At 39.3% G+C, this 19,415-nt stretch overlaps 4 protein-coding genes and 1 pseudogene across 6 annotated transcripts; 4 read left to right on the forward strand and 1 right to left on the reverse strand.

The window, feature by feature from the left end:
* Window positions 1-2,625: 2,625 nt before the first annotated feature.
* Window positions 2,626-4,509, forward strand: LOC121767333 (mitochondrial amidoxime reducing component 2-like). Its single transcript, XM_042163578.1, has 8 exons — window positions 2,626-2,862; window positions 2,943-3,092; window positions 3,177-3,353; window positions 3,531-3,619; window positions 3,699-3,763; window positions 3,841-3,943; window positions 4,029-4,142; window positions 4,234-4,509. The coding sequence occupies exons 1-8, from the start codon at window positions 2,754-2,756 to the stop codon at window positions 4,360-4,362; spliced, it is 936 nt and encodes a 311-aa protein (XP_042019512.1). The 5' UTR covers window positions 2,626-2,753; the 3' UTR covers window positions 4,363-4,509.
* Window positions 4,510-4,910: 401 nt separating this feature from the next.
* On the forward strand, window positions 4,911-6,720 carry LOC121768656 (annotated as a pseudogene).
* Window positions 6,721-6,895: 175 nt separating this feature from the next.
* On the reverse strand, window positions 6,896-11,104 carry LOC121768953 (cleavage stimulating factor 64-like). The gene is made up of 10 exons (XM_042165570.1): window positions 10,692-11,104; window positions 10,422-10,500; window positions 9,977-10,151; window positions 9,806-9,836; window positions 9,431-9,675; window positions 9,034-9,111; window positions 8,774-8,809; window positions 8,182-8,682; window positions 7,535-7,780; window positions 6,896-7,244 (listed from the first exon to the last, which is right to left on the reverse strand). The coding sequence occupies exons 1-10, from the start codon at window positions 10,729-10,731 to the stop codon at window positions 7,107-7,109; spliced, it is 1,569 nt and encodes a 522-aa protein (XP_042021504.1). The 5' UTR covers window positions 10,732-11,104; the 3' UTR covers window positions 6,896-7,106.
* A 789-nt stretch (window positions 11,105-11,893) lies between these two features.
* On the forward strand, window positions 11,894-15,799 carry LOC121768530 (probable splicing factor 3A subunit 1). Of its 3 annotated transcripts, XR_006043390.1 has the most exons (5): window positions 11,894-12,214; window positions 12,479-14,631; window positions 14,739-15,030; window positions 15,125-15,173; window positions 15,270-15,799. XR_006043390.1 is itself a non-coding variant. In XM_042165065.1 (3 exons), the coding sequence occupies exons 2-3, from the start codon at window positions 12,487-12,489 to the stop codon at window positions 15,006-15,008; spliced, it is 2,415 nt and encodes an 804-aa protein (XP_042020999.1). In that variant the 5' UTR covers window positions 11,894-12,214; window positions 12,479-12,486; the 3' UTR covers window positions 15,009-15,208. The 3 variants fall into 3 exon arrangements, 1 of the variants encoding a protein (XP_042020999.1); XR_006043389.1 differs by having other exon boundaries at window positions 14,739-15,173; XM_042165065.1 differs by lacking the exon at window positions 15,270-15,799 and having other exon boundaries at window positions 14,739-15,208.
* A 406-nt stretch (window positions 15,800-16,205) lies between these two features.
* LOC121767296 (receptor-like protein 7) lies at window positions 16,206-19,199 on the forward strand. Its single transcript, XM_042163538.1, has one exon. The coding sequence runs from the start codon at window positions 16,252-16,254 to the stop codon at window positions 19,054-19,056; it is 2,805 nt and encodes a 934-aa protein (XP_042019472.1). The 5' UTR covers window positions 16,206-16,251; the 3' UTR covers window positions 19,057-19,199.
* The last annotated feature ends 216 nt before the right edge of the window (window positions 19,200-19,415 follow it).

Raw genomic sequence — 19,415 nt, forward strand, 5'->3', positions numbered from 1 at the left:
ACTATGGGGTCCGATGTGATGGTATCCCACGCCCTCGCCACAACAATGGACTCCGCTTTGGTGTAGTGCGTGCCCTATTTGTGTCCGGCTTCCGGCAGCGCTGCCTCGTTGCCACCGCTGCTGCCGAAGCCGCTGCCCGAGCCGCCACTGCGGCCGCCGCGTCTTCCGCCGCCGCCGCCGCCGCCGCCACTGCTTCCACCCGCCCCTTCCGTCCCGCCGAGTCTCGTCGGAACGGGCGTATTCGGTACACCGGAACTGAGCAGACCCATCATCGTATCCAGGGTCTTGATCTGCATCGGTGAAAGGAGATTGATTGGATTGGAAAGGGGATGGTTAAGTGCGTCGAGGTTGGGTCTGTAATCTCCAAAAGCAGAACGACTCAGATTCCGCTGAAAAGGTTGGGGCGTCGGAGAAGACCTCCACGGCTGAGATGGAGGAGGAGTTGGACTTGATGCCCACGGAGGGGGAGATTGACTCCAACTCCACGGCTGGGACGGAGAGCCGCCATATCCCGACAGCTGAGAAGGATATCCGCCATATCCCGACGGCTGGGAAGGATTGCCGCCATATCTCGATTCGTCCGAGCTGGGTGAGTCTTCATGTCCATCGTGCATTTTTAGAGAGTGAAAGTGTAGATAGTGAATGAATGAGAGTGTGTGAAAAGGGTGTAAAATGGGGGGGGGGGTGAAGGAGTGGTATTTTTATTATTGCCCCTGCAATGATGTGTTTTAGTAATATTTTGGGGTAATTACATATTTCATACAAAACGTTTTACCTTTGTTTCAATTTCGTACAAAAGTATTAAATTTACATATTTCATACAAAAAGTTTACTTAGTGTTCCAAAATAATACATTCCGTCAAGTCCCTACTAACACTGTTACTTCCAGTTACATCATATATATAAAAAGTTTCATCAATGTTTCAAATTTGTACAAAAAGTTTTAAATTAAAACTTTTCATTAATTATTTCAAACACAGTTATTTTTATTACTCACAAAAATGAAAAACACATAAAAAAAATCACCACTCTTCACCATCAAATTAGCGAATTGCATTTTATTGTCGTGTCGAAGCTTTCTCATGTAACAATGAAGAATAAAGATAAAAAGATATTGAATCTTTTTTGTAAAAATTAAATATTGACTTATTGACTATTGGAAGCTCAAATGAGCCATTTTGTAAAGGTGAAATATGGACTTATTTTATATTGTGTTCTATAAAGAATACAATAAAAAAATAGAGTATATTGAAAGACATAATTTTTTTAAACCACGATCAATTGCCGGAAGAATTGATATTGGCATTTTTTAGAGTGATTAATTGTATTAAATCTTTAATTATTCTTCTATTATGATGATAAGTTGGACAAATTATAAACTAACTAACGGTATTTAAAATATTTAACGGACTGTATTAACTTAAAACACTAATGAAACTTTTTGTATGAAATATGTAAATTTAATACTTTTTGTACTAAATTGAAAAAAGGTAAAACATTTTTGTATGAAATATGTAATTATCCCTAATATTTTTGTGTGCTTGTAGAGGTTTTTTATTGAACAGATCGACAAAAAAAAATTTGGGGGAATTTAGCAAGAGTTTTATACATACCTTAGAGCATCCGCAATGGCGTATTTTCCCGGCGGACGTCCGACCGGCGTGCCAGATATCCGCACGGGACGTCCTCCATTAGGCGTGGAGGGACGGATGCGCAGCCGGCGACGTCTGTCGGGACGTCCGTCGTGACGTCCGCCATTGCGGCGTGTCGCCGGACCTCCTGATTTTTTATTTTTTAAATAATTATGTGTTTTTTTTACTATTTAAATAAAATCGTTGCATTTTTCTCGTATTAGTGTCGAAATTTTAATTTCGTAAATTACATATTTGTGAATTTTTATTATTGTGTATGTCCGTTGGGATGTTCTTGGGGATGTTCGCTATTGTGCAGTGAGAAGTCCTTATGACGTGGCAGTGCAGTGGGAGGTCTTTATGACGTGACAGTGCAGTAGGAGGTCTTTATGACGTGACAGAAGGTGATGCTCTTAGATATTTAGGTTCAAACATTCAAATTAGAAATGGTGATGTGCTAAGCATTAGGTGTTTTGGATAATTTTGCTTAAATTTTTTCTCTCTTTATACATTGGATAGATGAAATTAAAACATTGATTTTCAAACTTAAGAACATGGTACTCTCTGTATTTCCTCTAAACTTTTAAGAATTGTCAGTAACAATACTAGTACTATCAATTTTACGAGTTCTATGAATTTCTTAACTCAGCAACATCGGAGGGATGAAGTTTCAAAATCATGCCCAAATATATCATTGATTAAACCTAAGATTCAATAATATTTCATTTACTAGTATATAATTCCTTAACGCTAATCTTGAAGAGAGAACAACTTCATGGAGCGAGAGCCAACAATAGGAGTTAAATGAGACGTGGATACGAGACGGATCGAAATGATAAAATATGGGTATTTTTTTTATTATGGAGTAAATTAACAATTATTGAATGGACTATGAATAAACCCACTAATTAAATCATGCCACGTGTAGAGTACAGTACATGTGATGACGAAGATCTGTTCAATTTCCATTTGTTATCTTCTCCTGTTCTGCTGTCTGATATAGACTACATGTTGAAATAAACACAAGGTGGCAAACCACAAGCTTCTTTCTATGTCTATTATTACATCCATCACGACTATCTAGGGTTCTACACTAACGCTTCTTCAAAGACAAATCCCAAGATGGCGGAAGCTGGAAACGCAGAAGCGCCTCTGGTGAAGAGCATATTCGTCTACCCCATCAAATCATGCCAAGGGATTTCCGTTTCACAAGCTACTCTCACTCCAAATGGTATGCAATCGGATAAATTAATTACTCATCTAACTAAATTTGCAGTTAGGTTTAACGATTTCGCCCCTAATTTCACGCAGGACTGCGGTGGGATCGGCTGTGGATGGTTGTGAATGCGAGAGGCAGGATGTACACGCAGAGAGTGGAGCCGAAGCTTGCGCTGATACGAGTTGAATTGCCGATTGAAGCGTTTACGCAGGGCTGGGAACCGGATAGGGCTTCATTTTTAGGTGAATTTCTGCGATTTCGTGCTTTTTTTTTGTTGCTGGTGAATTTGGAAGGTTTTCGATTGATGAATTGATTTCAACGTGTAGTGATAAAAGCAGAGGGCATGAGCACTCTGAAGATTCCGATGGTTCAGCCTTCTGCAGTGGCTGATGGTGTATCGGTGTGGGCGTGGTCTGGCTCTGCCCTTGATGAAGGAGAGGAGGCTGCGAAATGGTTCTCTCAGTACCTTGGCAAAACCAGTCGATTAGTTCGTTTCGATGAAGGTATCATTGAGGCGTGGTGGTTAGAGTAATCGAATTATACGAGATAATTAGAACAAATTAGACACCAAAATTTATGTGGTTTACCCAACATGCCTTTGTTTATCATTACATTTTGAGTTTGTGTGAACTGAGCTGTGAAAGAGATTGAGATCATGGATGGTTGTTGTGGAAATGCAGCATCACAAAGCAGGCCTACACTTTCTGATTATGTCAGTGGTCATAACATCAAATTTAACGATTGGTATCCGTTCCACATGATTTCCCAAGTAGGTAGCAAGAAATGCTATTGTTAGTATGTTATGGAAATTTGAGGTTTGTTTATGATGATCCGAGGTACATTGGCAGGGGTCGTTGGATGCACTGAATGCTCGTCTTTCAGAGCCTGTTTCAATCAACAGATTCAGACCCAAGTATAGTACTAATTGACTTGCTCCATTGTTGTTACAGTGTTTTCTTTCTTACCCATAGCATTCTTGTTGTTCATCAGCTTCCTTGTAGATGGATGCGAACCTTTTTCTGAGGATTTGTGGAATGAGGTCAAGATCGATGAGTTTGTTTTCATGGGGGGAGAGCTTTGCTACCGTTGTAAGGTAAAATTGTGAATGCTATACAATCAAAGATTCATTAGTCATCGTTATTCATAAATTGCCTTCCATGGTGTTACTTTGTCCTCAGATCCCAACGGTTAATCAAGAAACTGCAGTGATGGGATCTGAACCAAACGAGACTCTGATGAAGTTCCGGTCTGACAGAGTACTGGTTCCTAATAAAAAGAAGCATCAAGGAAGGGTTCGTTGAACGGGATATAGATTCATTTACATACTCCTATATAGTTCTATCAAACTGTTTGGAAATGTGATAGATATCTTGGTTGTTGCAGATTTACATGGGAAATATGATGGTGTGCAAGAACTACACTCCAGAAACCGGCGAGAGCAAGGCTATCAAAGTGGGTGATCCTGTGCATGTTTTGAAGATGGTTTCCTCTTATGTGGAGTGTGTCATTTAGCATCTTCCATTCAAATCTTTGAACATCATATGATCCAAATGTTGTAGCATTAGCTTTCAATATTTCTGCTTCAGTTTCAGCAACTTGTTTTGGTATTGTATTGAGATTTCTAGTAATCTTTAATAAAAATCAATAAATATATGTAAATCTGTTCAGTTTCAACAACTGGTTTTGGTATTGTACTGGGATTTTGAGTAATCTTTACTAGAATATGAATAACTGTCTGTAATTCTGTTAAGCTAATCAATTCAGACAATTGCAACAAAATTTTCACCAATGAGCAATGTCCAACCACAAAAAAATACTTACGACATTAAATTGGACATGAACATAAGTCAAAATTTCTTTTCATCTTAATGAAGTGTTCATCCAATTCAAGAACAAGCTCTCATAATGTTACAACTCACATGCATCTAGTAGATGACAATCTGATAAAGCCTCCATCTTCAAAAATACTTAATTCACAACCAATTAAAGCATGCCACATGTATAGTAACTAAATTCAATTTCATTTTACATTTATTTTATTTTCCGCTGATAAAGATCACATGTTGAAAAAGAAAAGAAACAAGGTGCGTTGGCGGGTAAAAGCTTACTTCTATGTACTCCACACAAATTTACAGGGTTTTACATTTGAAAGACGAATTCCGAGGTTGAAGAAGAAGATGGCGGAAGCTGGAAACACAGAAGCGCCTCTGGTGATGAGCATATTCGTCTACCCCGTCGAATCATGCCAAGGGATTTCCGTATCACAAGCTACTCTCACTTCAAATGCTGTACAATCAGATGAATCATTACGCCTCATCTGACTCAACTTTGCTGTTAGTTTTAACGATTTCGAACCTAATTTCACGCAGGATTGCGGTGGGATCGGCTATGGATGGTTGTGAATTCGAGAGGCAGGATGTACACGCAGAGAGTGGTGCCGAAATTTGCGCTGATACGAGTTGAATTGCCGGTCGCAAGGCTGGGAACCGGATAGGGCTTCCTTTTTGGGTGAATTTCTGCGTTTTTTTATGTTTTTATTTTTTTTTTGTTGCTGGTGAATTTTGAAGGTTTTTGATTGATGATTGATTTCAATGTGTAGTGATAAAAACTGAGGGCATGAGCACTCTGAAGATTCCGATGGTTCAGCCTTGTGCAGTGGCTGATGGTGTATCGGTGTGGGGGTGGTCTGGCTCTGCCTTGGATGAAGGAGAGGACGCTGTGAAATGGTTCTCTCAGTTTCTTGGCAAAACCAGTCGATTAGTTCGTTTTGATGAAGGTATTGTTGGGGTCACCAACATTTTAAAGCATTACATTGTGAATTTGTGTGTCAATTGAGATATAAAAGAGATTGAGGCGATGGATGGTTGTTGTGGAAATGCAGCATCACTAAGCAGGCCTACAATTTCTGATTATGTCAGTGGTCATACAATCAAATTTAATGATTGGTATCCCTTCCTCATGATATCCCAAGTTGGTAGCAAGAAATGCTATTGTTAGTATGTTAAGGAAATTTAATGTTTGTTTATGAAGATGGGAGATTCTTTGGCAGGGATCGTTGGATGCACTGAATGCTCGTCTCACAGAGCCTGTATCGATCAACAGATGCAGACCCAAGTATACTACTAATTGACTTGCTCCATTGTTATTACTGTGTTTTCTTGCTTACCAATAGCATATTCTCGTCGTTCATCAACTTCCTTGTAGATGGATGCGAACCTTTTACTGAGGATTTGTGGAATGAGATCGAGATCAATGACTTTGTTTTCATGGGGGGAGAGCTTTGCGTCCACTGTAAGGTAAAACTGTGGATACAATACAATCTAAGATTCACGAGTCATAATTGTTCATATTTTGTCTTCCATGGTGTCATGTTATCCTCAGGTCCCTACTGTTAATCAAGAAACTGCAGAGATGGGAACTGAACCAAACGAGACTCTGATGAAGTTCCGGTCGGACAGAGTACTGGTTCCGAGTAAAGAGAAACATCAAGGAAGGGTGCGTGGAACGAGATGTAGATTCATATACGCATGTATAATGTATTACTACTTATCAAACTTGTTTCAAAGGTAATGGATATCTTAGTTGTGGCAGATTTATATGGGAAATATGATGGTGTGCAAGAACTACACTCCGGAAACTGGCAAGAGCAAGGCAATCAAAGTGGGTGATTCTGTGCATGTTTTGACGATGGTTTCCTCTTATGATGAGTGCGTCATTTAGCATCTTCCATTCAAATCTTGGAAGATGGTATGTTCCAAATATTGTAACATTAGCTTTCTATATTTCTGATTCAGTTTCATCAACTGATTTTGGTATTGTACTGAGATATTTAGTAATCTTCAATAAAATATGAATAAATATTTGTAAATCTGTTGATTCAGTTTCAATAACTAATTTTGGTATTGTACTGGGATTTTGAGTAATCTTCACTAGAATATGAATAACTATCTGTAATTCTGTTAAACTAATCAGATTCAGACAATTACAACAGATTTGTTACCAATGGCCAACCACAAAAACATAAAATTAAAGTGGATATGAAGCATTGGTCAAAATTTCTTTTCATCTCATTGATGTGTACATCCAATACAAGCTCTCACAACTTTACATGAATGGTACAACTCTAGTGCACCTAGTGTACACCTAACGATATTTTACATCGTAAAGTTGGCAGTAAACAATTGGAACTCCCTTCTAAACTCGTTCGAAGAAGGATTATTAAAGCTGATGCAATTTGTGGGGCTAGAAAGGTTGAACTATGTAGCTTGCCGGAGCATCTGTTGAAGTTGCATTACTTGTTGCTGTTGATCTGGTGGCAGTAAACTTAGCTGCTCCGGAGTCAGATTTAGCAGTTGCTGAAGCACGGAAGGATCCAAGTTGGGGGGAAGTTGCATCTGTAAACAGCAAAAATTTAGTCCTCTCAAAAAAAATTCACCAAAGATATCAAACATGTTATAAATGCATATTAGATCAAGATCTGATGAAGTCTCTCCATCTTCAAATGAAATATATTTCGAATAAAAACATAATGAAGATGAATTTGAATCATAATAAACAATAATAAATCCAAAAGTAACAAAAACAAATTCATAAGTTTCACACGTGTCTACAAGCAAGTAAGATAAAAATAACACAATTTGAATAAGGATGGATTTGAAAGATGCATCATGCAGAAATTAAGTACCTGAGTTTTCCCAGTGTCTGGAATTTCTTCTGTTCTTGGAGGTTGTCGTCCTGGAATTTCTGAAGACTGGAGTGGTGCGGACATAGGTGAAGTTACGTTCACAGCCTGTGAAGGAGTAGCTCTTCCATCATTCAATTTCACCAGTTTTGCTGCTCTATCAATCTGGCTTGTCTTACTAGGGACATTTAAAGCATGTCCTTTCAAATCCACATCTTCCATCATCCCAGAAGATGTTGAGGTGCTACGCTGTGTCAGCAAAAAAAGGAAATGCACAATTTTCTTCAAGATTCCAGTATACAACTATTTATCACAATTTTTTAGAACACTAAAAAAAGCGTAATGTATGTGAAATGAAAAACTCCAGGGAGTGAGTTCTAAGGAAAAATATGTTTTAGAATCTTTGTAATAGTAATAATACTTCTATTTGATCAACTAACCAAGTAATAGTAGTAAACGTCAAAGGCATAAACTTTAAAGTTACTTTTATCAATGATGTGTGTTATTATTGCTTAACTTGAAAGGAAGATTCTTTGAGGAAAGCATTTTTGACAAACATGAGCAATATGGTATTTTAAAAGGTGGCACCGCACAAGATGTATGTTAAATTTTTTAACTCCTTTGTTATCAGATTGACCAAAATTCCATACCTGAAAGCCTGTCGCTGAATATTGTGGATTTACAAGCACAGAAGAAGCATAGGTGGAAACAGTCTGAGACCTTGGCACAGCATTGTACCCTGAACTCACAGTCGGAACTGAGCCTATATTTTGTGACATGGGATGTTGCATTTGCTGGTTGAAAGAAGAAGTTGGCACTGGAATTTGCTGTACAGCTGACAAACCACTCAATGACTGAGGATGCATAGAGGGAAGGGAGGAAACTCCAGATAGTGCAAGCAGCTGAGCTTGCTGCAAGACTTGGTTCTGATTTAGTTGCGGATGTTGAATCTGAGTTTGCATAGGAAATTTCTGGAGTGCAGTATATTGGTTTGGTACACCAGCAGATACTCGACTATCTTGTGCAAAAGGCAGCGATCCTAATTGCATTTTGTTTTGTGGCAGTGGGGGTAGCCCAGAAAGAGTTTGAGAACTTTGCACCAAAGGCTGAACTGGTTGGTTCGAAGCTTGCCGAATATTGGGTGTCTGCAACTGAATAGTTCAAAAATTCAAATATACTAACTTAAACATAAAAGCTTGTAGCAAAACCTAGCGAATGGCAAACTGTGTGAAGTGAACATACCATTTGGGGTGACACTACCCCAAGCATAATCTCAACCTGAATTGAAGTCGAACAAAAAGTTGATCAGCATAAATAATGGCATATAAATAATGAATGGAAGAAGAAAAGCTAATTACTTGGATAACCTTAGAGATTAATAAATGTAATTTACTATGTGCATTAGATGGATGTTTAGTACCAGTAATTAACAAAAATAAAATAAAGGACAAACTGCAAAGTGCTCATAACTATACATAAAACTATCAAGGGGTGATGAGAACCTGGAAAATAGCTTTGGACAAGTTGGGGATACCGAGCAATAGTTTCCGGGCTTGTTCCTTATTTTGTGTAGCCAGTGCCTGTCAACACCATATGATGGTATAAGATCATAAATCCCAGATTGACATCTATACAAACAATTCCCAGTATTTCTCTAAATTTTTAGCCTTTTGATTTTTCGAAGTTATTTGTCATACTTAGGTCGTGAGTACTTTTAGGAGGCACATATTTAGTCACGAATCACGATTCACGAAATCACTTCTGTTTAAATCTACGATTGGCTCACTATTTTTTTTAACTTTCTTTGGGGAAAATAAAAGGAAAACACTCAGGAACAGAGTTGGTCCAGTTAAATCTATCCAGTTTTCCAGGCTGACTTGTGTTTAGATAGAGCCTTACCTTAAGTTCAGACAAAACCTCTGTCAGCTGACTCCTCGACATTTTGGCCAAGTGTCGAGTCAGAGGATCACCGCCTAACAAGGACGGGTTCTGTAATCCAATCTGATTTGGTATGCTAGCAGTCTGAGCTGATCCAAGAGCCCCTGCCATAACACTTGCAGCAGCTGTAGCAACTGAATCTCCTACTGGCTGATGAAGACTAGGATGTCCAAGGACTGCTTGACCCCCAAATTGTTTTGGAGCATCTGCAGGCAATGTGGGGATACACTTGATACTAGAGAAATGAAACTGAAATCTTAGCCAAAAAAGTGACTTCCTAGCTCCCCGTCTTCATATAAAATAATGAAATAGTACAAAATTGAATATTTTATTTACCAATCGAGCCAACACCAGGACCACCACGTCCCTGCAAGAAAAAACAATCTTTGAGAAATTAAAGAGGAAAACGGCATGTTCTGTCTCGAGAATGTTTGATATAACAATAAGAGTACAAAACATGATGAGCCTATTCACTCACACAAAGAGATAAATACATAAACTATTTACCTGTTCCCGGTTCTTGTCAGCATTCTTGTCATTCTCAGCAAAGTCAACTCTTAGCTGGCGGCCATTTATCTCATAACCCTGAAGATTCCGACGAGCACTCAAAGCTGTCTCTTCGTCCTTGTACTCACAGAACCCATAACCCTTTGGTTTTCCAGTTTCTCTATCAGTAACTAATCTGAGATGGCAAACAGCACGATCAGAAAAGTAACACTTAGTGTCATGGAAGACACAATCAAATAGTGATGTTGGGACTTGGTATAAACTATCGCTAGAAGCTTTCACTTATCCATATCTGAAGAAATTGGCAATGCCATTCATGACCTTGTTCCAACTATACATCATTATAGGTAAAATTCAGATGTAATAATTCACAAAAACGCAAAGCCCTCTCTACGCAACAAAACCATCAGTCAATCTAGATAACCTAAATTCGAATCAAACTCACCTGAAGGAAACAACCGGGCCAACCTCCTCGCATATCTGAATGAGTTGCTCTTCAGTAGCATCATACGGTATATTCCCAACTGCATACAAACACCACACTTCAATTAGCTAAAACTCTAACTCTCATCACTAATCACCAAAACAAAATTACAACCCGAGCGCAGTTTAAAAGCGAATTTCCCAATCAATAAACCAAATCTCGACCAGAAATCAAAGCACTTTTGACGTGAGCATAAATTATAGTAAAAAAAGAGAGAGAGAAAATACGAACCGAAAACGCAGCGATGCTGAGACTGTGCATTGGTGGCCATGAAAAAAAAATTGGTCCTAAAACAAACTGAGCCTGCAGCTGCGATTGGGATCTGGCATCAGCTTCTTCGCCTTTATCTATTACTCCACCAATCACGTAGCTAATTCTAGGAATCACGCTTAATTTTTACCCAAACCAACCTTGGAATGAGTATATTTCTACTGCTGCGATTGTATTCGAGTCGGTATACTGGCAATTAAACGCTGGCAATCAATTTCAATTGAAATAAGAGACTGAGAGTTTGAGATGGGATGAACTCTTGATTCGAACAACAATTTTTATTTATTTACAAACAGGAATTTGGAGGAGAGGGTGGGATTTATAGAGAGATCGAAAGGGTGTTTTTGTTGGCGCCCTTCATAGATTTCCTACTCCTTTTTTGGATTCACCTATTAATATGCAAATTATAAATATTAGGGGAGAATTAGAAAGAAAAAAGTATTGGGCTTCGTCTTTTTATTAAGTTGGGCTTCCCATATATACTGGGCTTTTCTAGTTTGTAAATTTATTGGACTATTTAATTGAATATTTTTCATAAATCATTATTTATTTTTCCGGTCTCTGATATGCTACTAGTAAATAAAGTTTTTAGCTATGAACATATAAAAAATTCAAACTACAAAGTATATAATAATTTAAAGCAATAAGAATGCAATTATGCAACTACACTAGAGGCTTTAGGCGAAACTTTAAATTGCAAGAATTCATAATATTCATCAATTTATAAAATAAATAATTTATTGATATATAAGTTGACAGGAGAACATAGAGTTTAGTCATTAAAATTATGAATTGTCATTCAATTTTGATTTCTAGCATGATTTTCAAATTTGAATAACTTTTAATTTTTCTTATTTTTCTAATAATGAAAAATTATAGTTAAACAATATTGTTAAGTGACATACGAAGTAAGAACACAATATTGTTTCATTTAGAGTTGCCATAGATATGAATGTCGGGTTCAAACATTCGGCCCCCGAGTGCGCCCTGCGCGGCTGCGCCACATTCGCACGAAATTAGAGGGTTGGGTCCGGGTGCACAAATGTGCCAAACACACGGGCATTAGAAAAATTGTGAAGAACCAAAAGTCCGTCTCATCTAAATTTTTTTAAGTAATTAGAGAAACTAAAATAAAAATATAAAATTGGTTACTAGGCTACTACCGACGATTTTATAATACTCCTATTTCCGATTTTGCCCAATTTTCTTTCTGCGGCGGCGCCAATCGCTGTTTTTGAGTTTCTTCCGCCATTAATCCTCTCCCACTCATACCTCAAAACCTAATTGCATAATCGCACTACCTCACCGCCACCACTTCTCCTTCTCATCTCCTCTGATTTATTTGGAATACCTAGATTATCCCCTTTGCAGATCTCATTTTCTTTTCTTTTCTTTTTTTCTTTAAAAAAAAATTCTATAGCTGAAGAGTGTAAACCCCGTGGGTTCAGCTGCCCATCTTTGCCAGTTCTGCAAGTTTTCACCAGGTGATTTTATTATTTCCTTCAAATTTTGATGTCTACAGATTTCTGTATGTTGATTATATGAATGACTGGAGCTGTTCTACTTTACTAGCGCTTTTTCTCTTCGGTCGCCCTTTTTTAGTTCAGCTGCTTTCAATCGATGAAGAGTGTGTATAGAGTTATTCAGTTTCTCCGTTGCTGACAACTTATCTAGGGTTTATCGATTTCATGAATTTATGTTCGTATGTTGCTATGGCGCTAGGGTTTGATATTGGTTATCGTTTGTAGATTAGAAAATGCTGGGTTCATTGCCTATATTGCCCCTACCGGCACCCCCCGAGGACGGAAATCTCGGCCCATTACCGGCTTCTCAAGTAACTGAGGATTCTGATGATGAGAAAAATTTGGAGAATGAAGACCAGAAGATGGCCATTGATAAACCCAGCTCAGCTCCACTGTCAGTAGCAACACACACGAGGTCGATAGGAGTTATACACCCACCTATAGACATTAGAACTATAGTGGACAAAACTGCTCAGTTTGTGGCAAAAAATGGACCAGAGTTTGAGAAAAGAATTATCGCAAACAATGAAGGGAATGCAAAATTTAACTTTTTACGAGCCTCTGATCCTTACCATGCTTATTATCAGCACCGCCTAGCTGAATCTCGAGCACAGAATCAGGCATCTGCTACACAGCCTCCTCAGTCGGAGCCTGCTCCTGAATCAGTTAGTAGTACTCCAGCGGCTGATGCAAATGATGCCTCAGCCAAGCCTGACCCTGCGGCTCAATTCCGAACTGTACGTAAGGTTCTTGATCCACCGGAGGCAGAGCAATATACTGTTCGGCTCCCTGAAGGGATTACCGGGGAGGAATTGGATATAATCAAGCTCACTGCTCAGTTTGTGGCAAGAAATGGGAAGTCTTTTTTGACTGGTTTGACTAGCAGAGAGAGCACCAATCCTCAGTTTCATTTCTTAAGGCCAACACATAGTATGTTTATGTTCTTTACATCTCTTGCTGATGCTTATTCAAAAGTATTGATGCCTCCCAAAGGGCAGTCTGATAAGCTAAAAATTAGCGTCCTTGATATGACTACTGTCCTGGAACGCTGCTTAAATCGCCTTGAATGGGAAGGATCGCAAGAGCAGGCTAGGCAAAAAGCTGAAGATGAGATAGAGCAGGAGCGGCTGCAGATGGCAATGATTGATTGGCACGATTTTGTAGTGGTTGAGTCAATAGACTTTGTTGATGACGAGGATGAGGACTTACCTCCTCCAATGATTCTTGAGGAAGTCATAAGAAGAAGCAAGATGTCAGCTATGGAGGAAGAAGATTTCATTGAGCCTAGCAAGGAGGTAGAAATGGAAATGGATGAAGAAGAGGTCCAACTGGTTGAGGAGGGCATGAGGGTGGCAAGTCTGCAGGAGAATGGCGATGCCAAGAGTAATGAGGGCAAGGTATATTTAGAAGAGAACGAACCACCCATGAGAATTGTGAAAAATTGGAAGAGACCTGAAGATAGAATACCAGCTGAAAGGGATCCTACTAAATATGTTGTCTCTCCAATAACTGGCGAGCTTATCCCTATAAGTGAAATGTCCGAACACATGAGAATTTCTCTTATTGATCCCAAGTTTAAGGAACAGAAGGATAGGATGTTTGCTAAGATAAGAGAGACCACCCTTGCGCCAGACGATGAAATATCCAGGAATATTGTAGGACTTGCAAGAACCCGGCCTGATATTTTTGGTACAACAGAAGAAGAAGTTTCTAATGCTGTGAAGGCTGAAATTGAAAAGAAGGATGAGCAACCAAAACAGGTCATATGGGATGGTCACACTGGAAGCATTGGCCGAACGGCCAGCCAGGCCATGTCTCAGAATACTGGTATTGATGACATGAGTGATGGTTCAAACAATGAGGGCTGGAGCCTTCTGGGTCCAGCACCTCCTCCTCCTAGGCCCGGTATGCCATCAATTAGGCCGCTACCTCCACCTCCTGGTCTTGCCTTAAATATTCCCAGGCCTCCCACAATGGTTCAATATCCAAACCCAACTGGCATTGGTAGTGTTGCACCACCACCACCTGGGCCCCCTGTTGTCAATGTAATTCCTTCTATTCGCCCTCCACCTCCTTCAGTGCCTATGATGCACGGACAAAATCTTATGGGCAACCGCCCTCCAATGCCGCCATCTATGCCCATAAATTCTAATATCCCTGTTCCACCACCACCTGGATCACAGTTTACACCTTTGGGAGGTCATAGGTTCCAACCAGGCATGCCTATGGTTCCTCCACCACCCATGCCCCTTGGCATGCCTCCACCACCACCACCTGAAGAGGCCCCTCCACCCCTTCCTGAAGAACCAGAGCCCAAGAGGCAAAGGCTTGATGACTCTTTCCTCATTCCGGAAGAACAGTTCCTGGCAAAACATCCGGTATATAGCTTCCCCAAGTCTTTTGTTACTTCTTTATAATCAATTTAAATTCAAGCTGATACGTTTTGGGCTATTTCTAATTTTCTGTTTAATGTGTGTAATTCCAGGGTACGGCTCGTATTAGTATATCAGTGCCTAACACTGATGAAGGAAACCTGAAAGGACAAGTGTTGGAGATTGCTGTGCAATCCTTGACTGAAACAGTTGCAAGCTTGAAAGAGAAAATTGCTGGCGAGATCCAGCTTCCTGCAAATAAACAGAAGCTTAGTGGGAAGGCAGGGTTTCTCAAGGACAATTTATCTCTTGCTTATTACAATGTTGGACCTGGAGAGGCACTATCACTTTCTCTTAGAGAACGTGGTGGTAGGAAGAGATGAACTACATCACAATGTAGATCTTGTGAGACTCTCATGTTAAAGCTTCTGGCGTTTCCATAATGATGGTCTTATTATGAAGTTCTGAGACATTTTTGTTGTGTCTTTGTTGATTTTAGGGATCTTGATGGTTGTGTACTTGTTAATCTTCGAAACTTTAAGCTAGTGGTATGGTATCTATGAAATATCTGGCATACTGATAACTATTAATTGGTGTTGCATACTTTTTGTGTGGCTGATCTGTTTCTGTTATTCTGTGTTCAGCTTCTTGTTGCACTCCTGGTATTAACTTAGGGTTCGGCCCAGTGCCCTGCAACGCGTGTTGTGTCCGTGGCCGGACTGCAATCCAGGCCATGTCTCATACTGCTCAAGGGGTCCAAGTCCAGCTTGGGCCAGACCTGTCCTGCTGCAATGCATCCGAGCCTGACCTCACAGCAAGATTTGTAGTCCGGCCCCACATTTGTGTCCCATGCATTGTTGATACCCTTATGACCAATTCAAAGTTCTATTGCCAGAATTTGATCTTATAGCCATAGGTGTTTTTATTTCTGAAATAATTCTTAGATTAGGACTTAGTAGGCCCCAAGTCAATTCCGTGTGGCTTAGGTTGAAGCCACATATCAGTTCTAGTATCATTTTCTTTAAGTCCAAATCACATGGTAAAAAATTATTTTATGCGTTTGGTACAGTGTGTTTATTTTTAACAATTAACAAGTACTCTAGTAGCAGTAGTAGTTTTTTTTACATCTACTCTTCCTAATATATAGATCTATATTATAAAGATTTAATTTTTATGTGATTTGTAATACTAATAGAGAATTTCGTTTTCATATAATCAAACTGTATTTATGGAAATTATAATATTGAAAAAGAAGATTTTGTCCCATTAACAGCTAATCTATTATGACCAATTCAAAGTTCTAATGCCAAATTTAACAGACTAGGGAATAGGGATTGCTTGGCTGAGCTTATATGTGTTTTTTTCTAATCAATTTTTTGATTTGGACTTAGAAGGACCTCCAGTGAATTCCTTGTATCTTAGGTTATAGCCATATAGTTCCATCATTTTCTTCAATCCAAATCATATAGGCCCACTTGTGGAATTTAAAGAATATGGATTGTCTTTATTTAAAAAATAATTAGTCTTTCAAGTAATCTGTCGTAAAAATTGTTTATATAAGCCACATGTAACTAGTTAGCTGCAAGGCAGTTTGTTTCCAAAAGAATTATACTACTATCTTTCACAATGTTTCCAAAGTTCTTGGTGTTGTTCATTTGTATACTAATTTCTTCCTTTAATTTCACTACTCATTCCTTCAATAACAAATGTCTTCACGATCAGAAACTGCTGTTGCTTCAACTCAAAGATGAGTTGATCTTTGACTCTTCTATCTCAACAAAACTGGCGCGATGGAATGAAAGTGATGAGTGCTGCACATGGTCCGGTGTGCAGTGTGATGCTTTTGGCTACGTCGTTAGTTTGCAGCTCGATGGTGAGGCCATTTATGGAGGGATTGGGAATTCGTCAAGTCTCTTCAGATTCAAATATCTACAGAAGCTTAACCTTGCCTACAATCGCTTCAACTTCAACGTTGATCCCATTCCGAAAGGTATTGGCAATCTCACCTATTTGACACACTTAAATTTGTCGCGTGCTGGTTTTGGTGGTCAGGTTCCTTCTGAACTTTTATCGTTGAAGAGATTGGCTAGTCTCGATATCTCCAACAATTGTTCTTTAAGTCTTAAGCGCCCGAATTTGGAGATGCTTGTCCAAAATCTAACTGAGCTTCGAGAGCTGTATCTTGCGTGTGTTTATATCAATTCCACGTACGAAACGAGAGAATGGAGCCACATAATATCTTCATATTTACCTAACCTTACCTCTTTGAGTCTGGTTGCTTGTGGTGTTTATGGCCCTATTTCTAAATCCTTTTCCAAACTCCATTCCCTTTCTATTCTTCAGCTTGATCATAACCCTCTATCAGTAGTAACAGATTTGGACTTGTTCACGAATTTTCCAAATCTGACTACCTTGACTCTTGCTGACAGTGGATTGGAGTGTTCTGTTCCATCCAACTTTGCTAACCTAACAAAGCTGATTCGTGTCGATTTGTCACGAAACCAATTAACCGGCTCACTTTCTCCCACGATGTTTAAAGGTCTTTCCAGCCTTGCTCATCTAGATTTGTCAGAGAATTTACTATCTGGTAATGTTCCCGACTCTCTCTTTGCTCTCCCTTCATTGTTGGAACTTGATCTTAGCTACAACGGATTCAATGGCACTTTTCAACTTGAAAACTTTCGAAACCTTGCCAATCTCACATTCCTCAGTCTATCTCATAATAGCTTGTCGATAGAGGTTGGCAACGTCAATTCAAGTTCATATGGATCTTCCCAACTGGAAGTGTTGAGACTAGCTTCATGTAACTTGCCCCATTTTCCTGCTTTCTTCAAACATTCGAAACTGGAAGAATTGGATCTGTCACACAATCGGATTGCAGGGGAAATACCTAGTTGCATTTGGGGAACACAGCTTATGTATCTAGACCTCTCATTTAATCGTCTAACGGGTCTGCAAAAGCCTTACTCTGTCCCTGCTTCTCTAAAGGGCATACGCTTGCACTCTAACCAGCTTAGGGGCGAGTTGTACATGCCCGTTCCACTTGAGTCTAGAGTAGAGTTCTTGCGACTTGATAATAACAGTTTAAGTGGATCGATTCCAACTTCCCTCTGCAACGCCACGCACCTCTTATCGCTTGACTTGTTTGGAAACAAATTAAGTGGCAGCATACCCCCTTGTCTATTTGAAAGCATCAACATGCTCAACTTGGGGCGAAACAACATCAGCGGTAGCATTCCAGATATCCTTTCTATGGATTGTAGGCTACAATTTTTGAATCTCAACAATAATGCTTTAGGAGGGAAGATCCCAATGTCCCTCGAAAGTTGCCGGTCGTTGCTGTTCATAGACGCTGCAAACAACAACATCAGCGGCAGCATTCCAGATATTTTTCCTCTGGATTGCAGACTAGTTTATTTTGATCTCAACAATAACAGTTTAGAAGGGAAGATCCCAAAATCCCTCGAAAGTTGCAGGTCGTTGCAGTTCATGAATGTTGGGAACAACATGATCGACGACACTTTCCCATGCATCCTATCATCAGCCTTGCGTGTTCTGGTTCTGCATTCGAATAGATTTCATGGGGAAGTGAGATGTCAAAACAACTTGACAAGGCTCCAAGTTCTTGACATATCTTCTAACCGTTTTAATGGAAGTTTGGAATCAATAGACTTCGCTAGTTTGAGGGCAATGAAGATTCGAAGTCTTGGCGAGTACTCATTGTTTATGTATAACTCATCATCATCATCAAGTGTGGCATTAATCATCAAAGGCATAAATTTAGAGTTTCAAAAAATTTTGCCAGACTTTGGTAGCATTGATTTCTCTTCCAATAACTTCTATGGAGGCATACCAAATGCAATTGGTGATCTTACCTTACTTCATCATGTCAACTTCTCCCACAATGCCCTCAACGGAAGCATCCCAAAGTCATTTGGCCAGTTGCGAGAGCTTGAATCACTCGACCTCTCTGGAAACCAACTGACAGGGCTAATACCGGTGGAGCTTGGAGAACTCACATTCCTTGAAGTGTTGAACCTGTCCTATAATAAGCTGGTCGGAATGATCCCAAATGGCCGACAGTTCCAAACATTTTCAGTTGAATCCTTTGAAGGGAATCCTGGCCTATGTGGTTTCCCTCTCCGCACAAACTGTAGTCATACTGATGGCAATGACAGTGACCATGATGGCGCGGAAGAGAAGAGGGAGATTGAGTGGGAATACGTATCTGTTGCAATTGGATATGTTGTGGCCTTAGGAGTCATTGTATGGCTACTTCTCTTCTGCAGAAGCTTCAGTGATATATACTTCGACAAACTTGATGAGATTGTTGAAGAGATATGCGATGGCAGAAACAGGAGACGAAGGCGTGCAAGAAGAAGGCATGCACAAGCACGAATGGTGGAGGCGAATCGAGTGAGGAGACAATAGTGTTTTCTTCACAACCTGTTTCTATATATGTCTGTTTGTTTTGTTCTAAATAAGTGAATGTTGTTTTCATATGAGCTTTGTTCAACTACTTGTACAAATTGAAGATACATTGCTAAAAATGTTATGCTATTTTAGTTTCCTTACTTCTGTACTAGTAGTTCACAGCCAGTTTCTAGTTGTCCAATAAATGTCATCATAAAAAACAATTAACAGCATAAAATCGTTTAAACAAAAATAAATAAATAAATAAATAAATAAAGAATATATAAAATCATCTAAACACAGAATTGATAAAAGAATATATAACGAAATTCTCAAATTATTTACTCCTAGTTATTGACTTTTATATCTGCTCTCAT

The sequence above is a fragment of the Salvia splendens genome, chromosome 15 (assembly GCF_004379255.2).
Source record: "Salvia splendens isolate huo1 chromosome 15, SspV2, whole genome shotgun sequence".
In the NCBI taxonomy this organism is placed as follows: Eukaryota; Viridiplantae; Streptophyta; class Magnoliopsida; order Lamiales; family Lamiaceae; genus Salvia; species Salvia splendens.

Excerpts from the sequence above, each read along its gene's own strand:
- LOC121767333 (XM_042163578.1), top strand. The coding sequence starts at position 2,754 with ATGGCGGAAGCTGGAAACGCAGAAGCGCCTCTGGTGAAGAGCATATTC. Across the intron at positions 3,093-3,176 it reads GGATAGGGCTTCATTTTTAG|TGATAAAAGCAGAGGGCATG; the intron begins GTGAATTTCTGC and ends TTCAACGTGTAG. Across the intron at positions 3,764-3,840 it reads ATCAACAGATTCAGACCCAA|CTTCCTTGTAGATGGATGCG; the intron begins GTATAGTACTAA and ends GTTGTTCATCAG.
- LOC121768953 (XM_042165570.1), bottom strand. The coding sequence starts at position 10,731 with ATGGCCACCAATGCACAGTCTCAGCATCGCTGCGTTTTCG. Across the intron at positions 9,837-9,976 it reads CTGACAAGAACCGGGAACAG|GGACGTGGTGGTCCTGGTGT; the intron begins GTAAATAGTTTA and ends TTTTTCTTGCAG. Across the intron at positions 7,245-7,534 it reads CAGACACTGGGAAAACTCAG|ATGCAACTTCCCCCCAACTT; the intron begins GTACTTAATTTC and ends TGCTGTTTACAG.
- LOC121767296 (XM_042163538.1), top strand. The coding sequence starts at position 16,252 with ATGTTTCCAAAGTTCTTGGTGTTGTTCATTTGTATACTAATTTCTTCC.
- LOC121768530 (XM_042165065.1), top strand. The coding sequence starts at position 12,487 with ATGCTGGGTTCATTGCCTATATTGCCCCTACCGGCACCCCCCGAGGAC. Across the intron at positions 14,632-14,738 it reads AGTTCCTGGCAAAACATCCG|GGTACGGCTCGTATTAGTAT; the intron begins GTATATAGCTTC and ends GTGTAATTCCAG.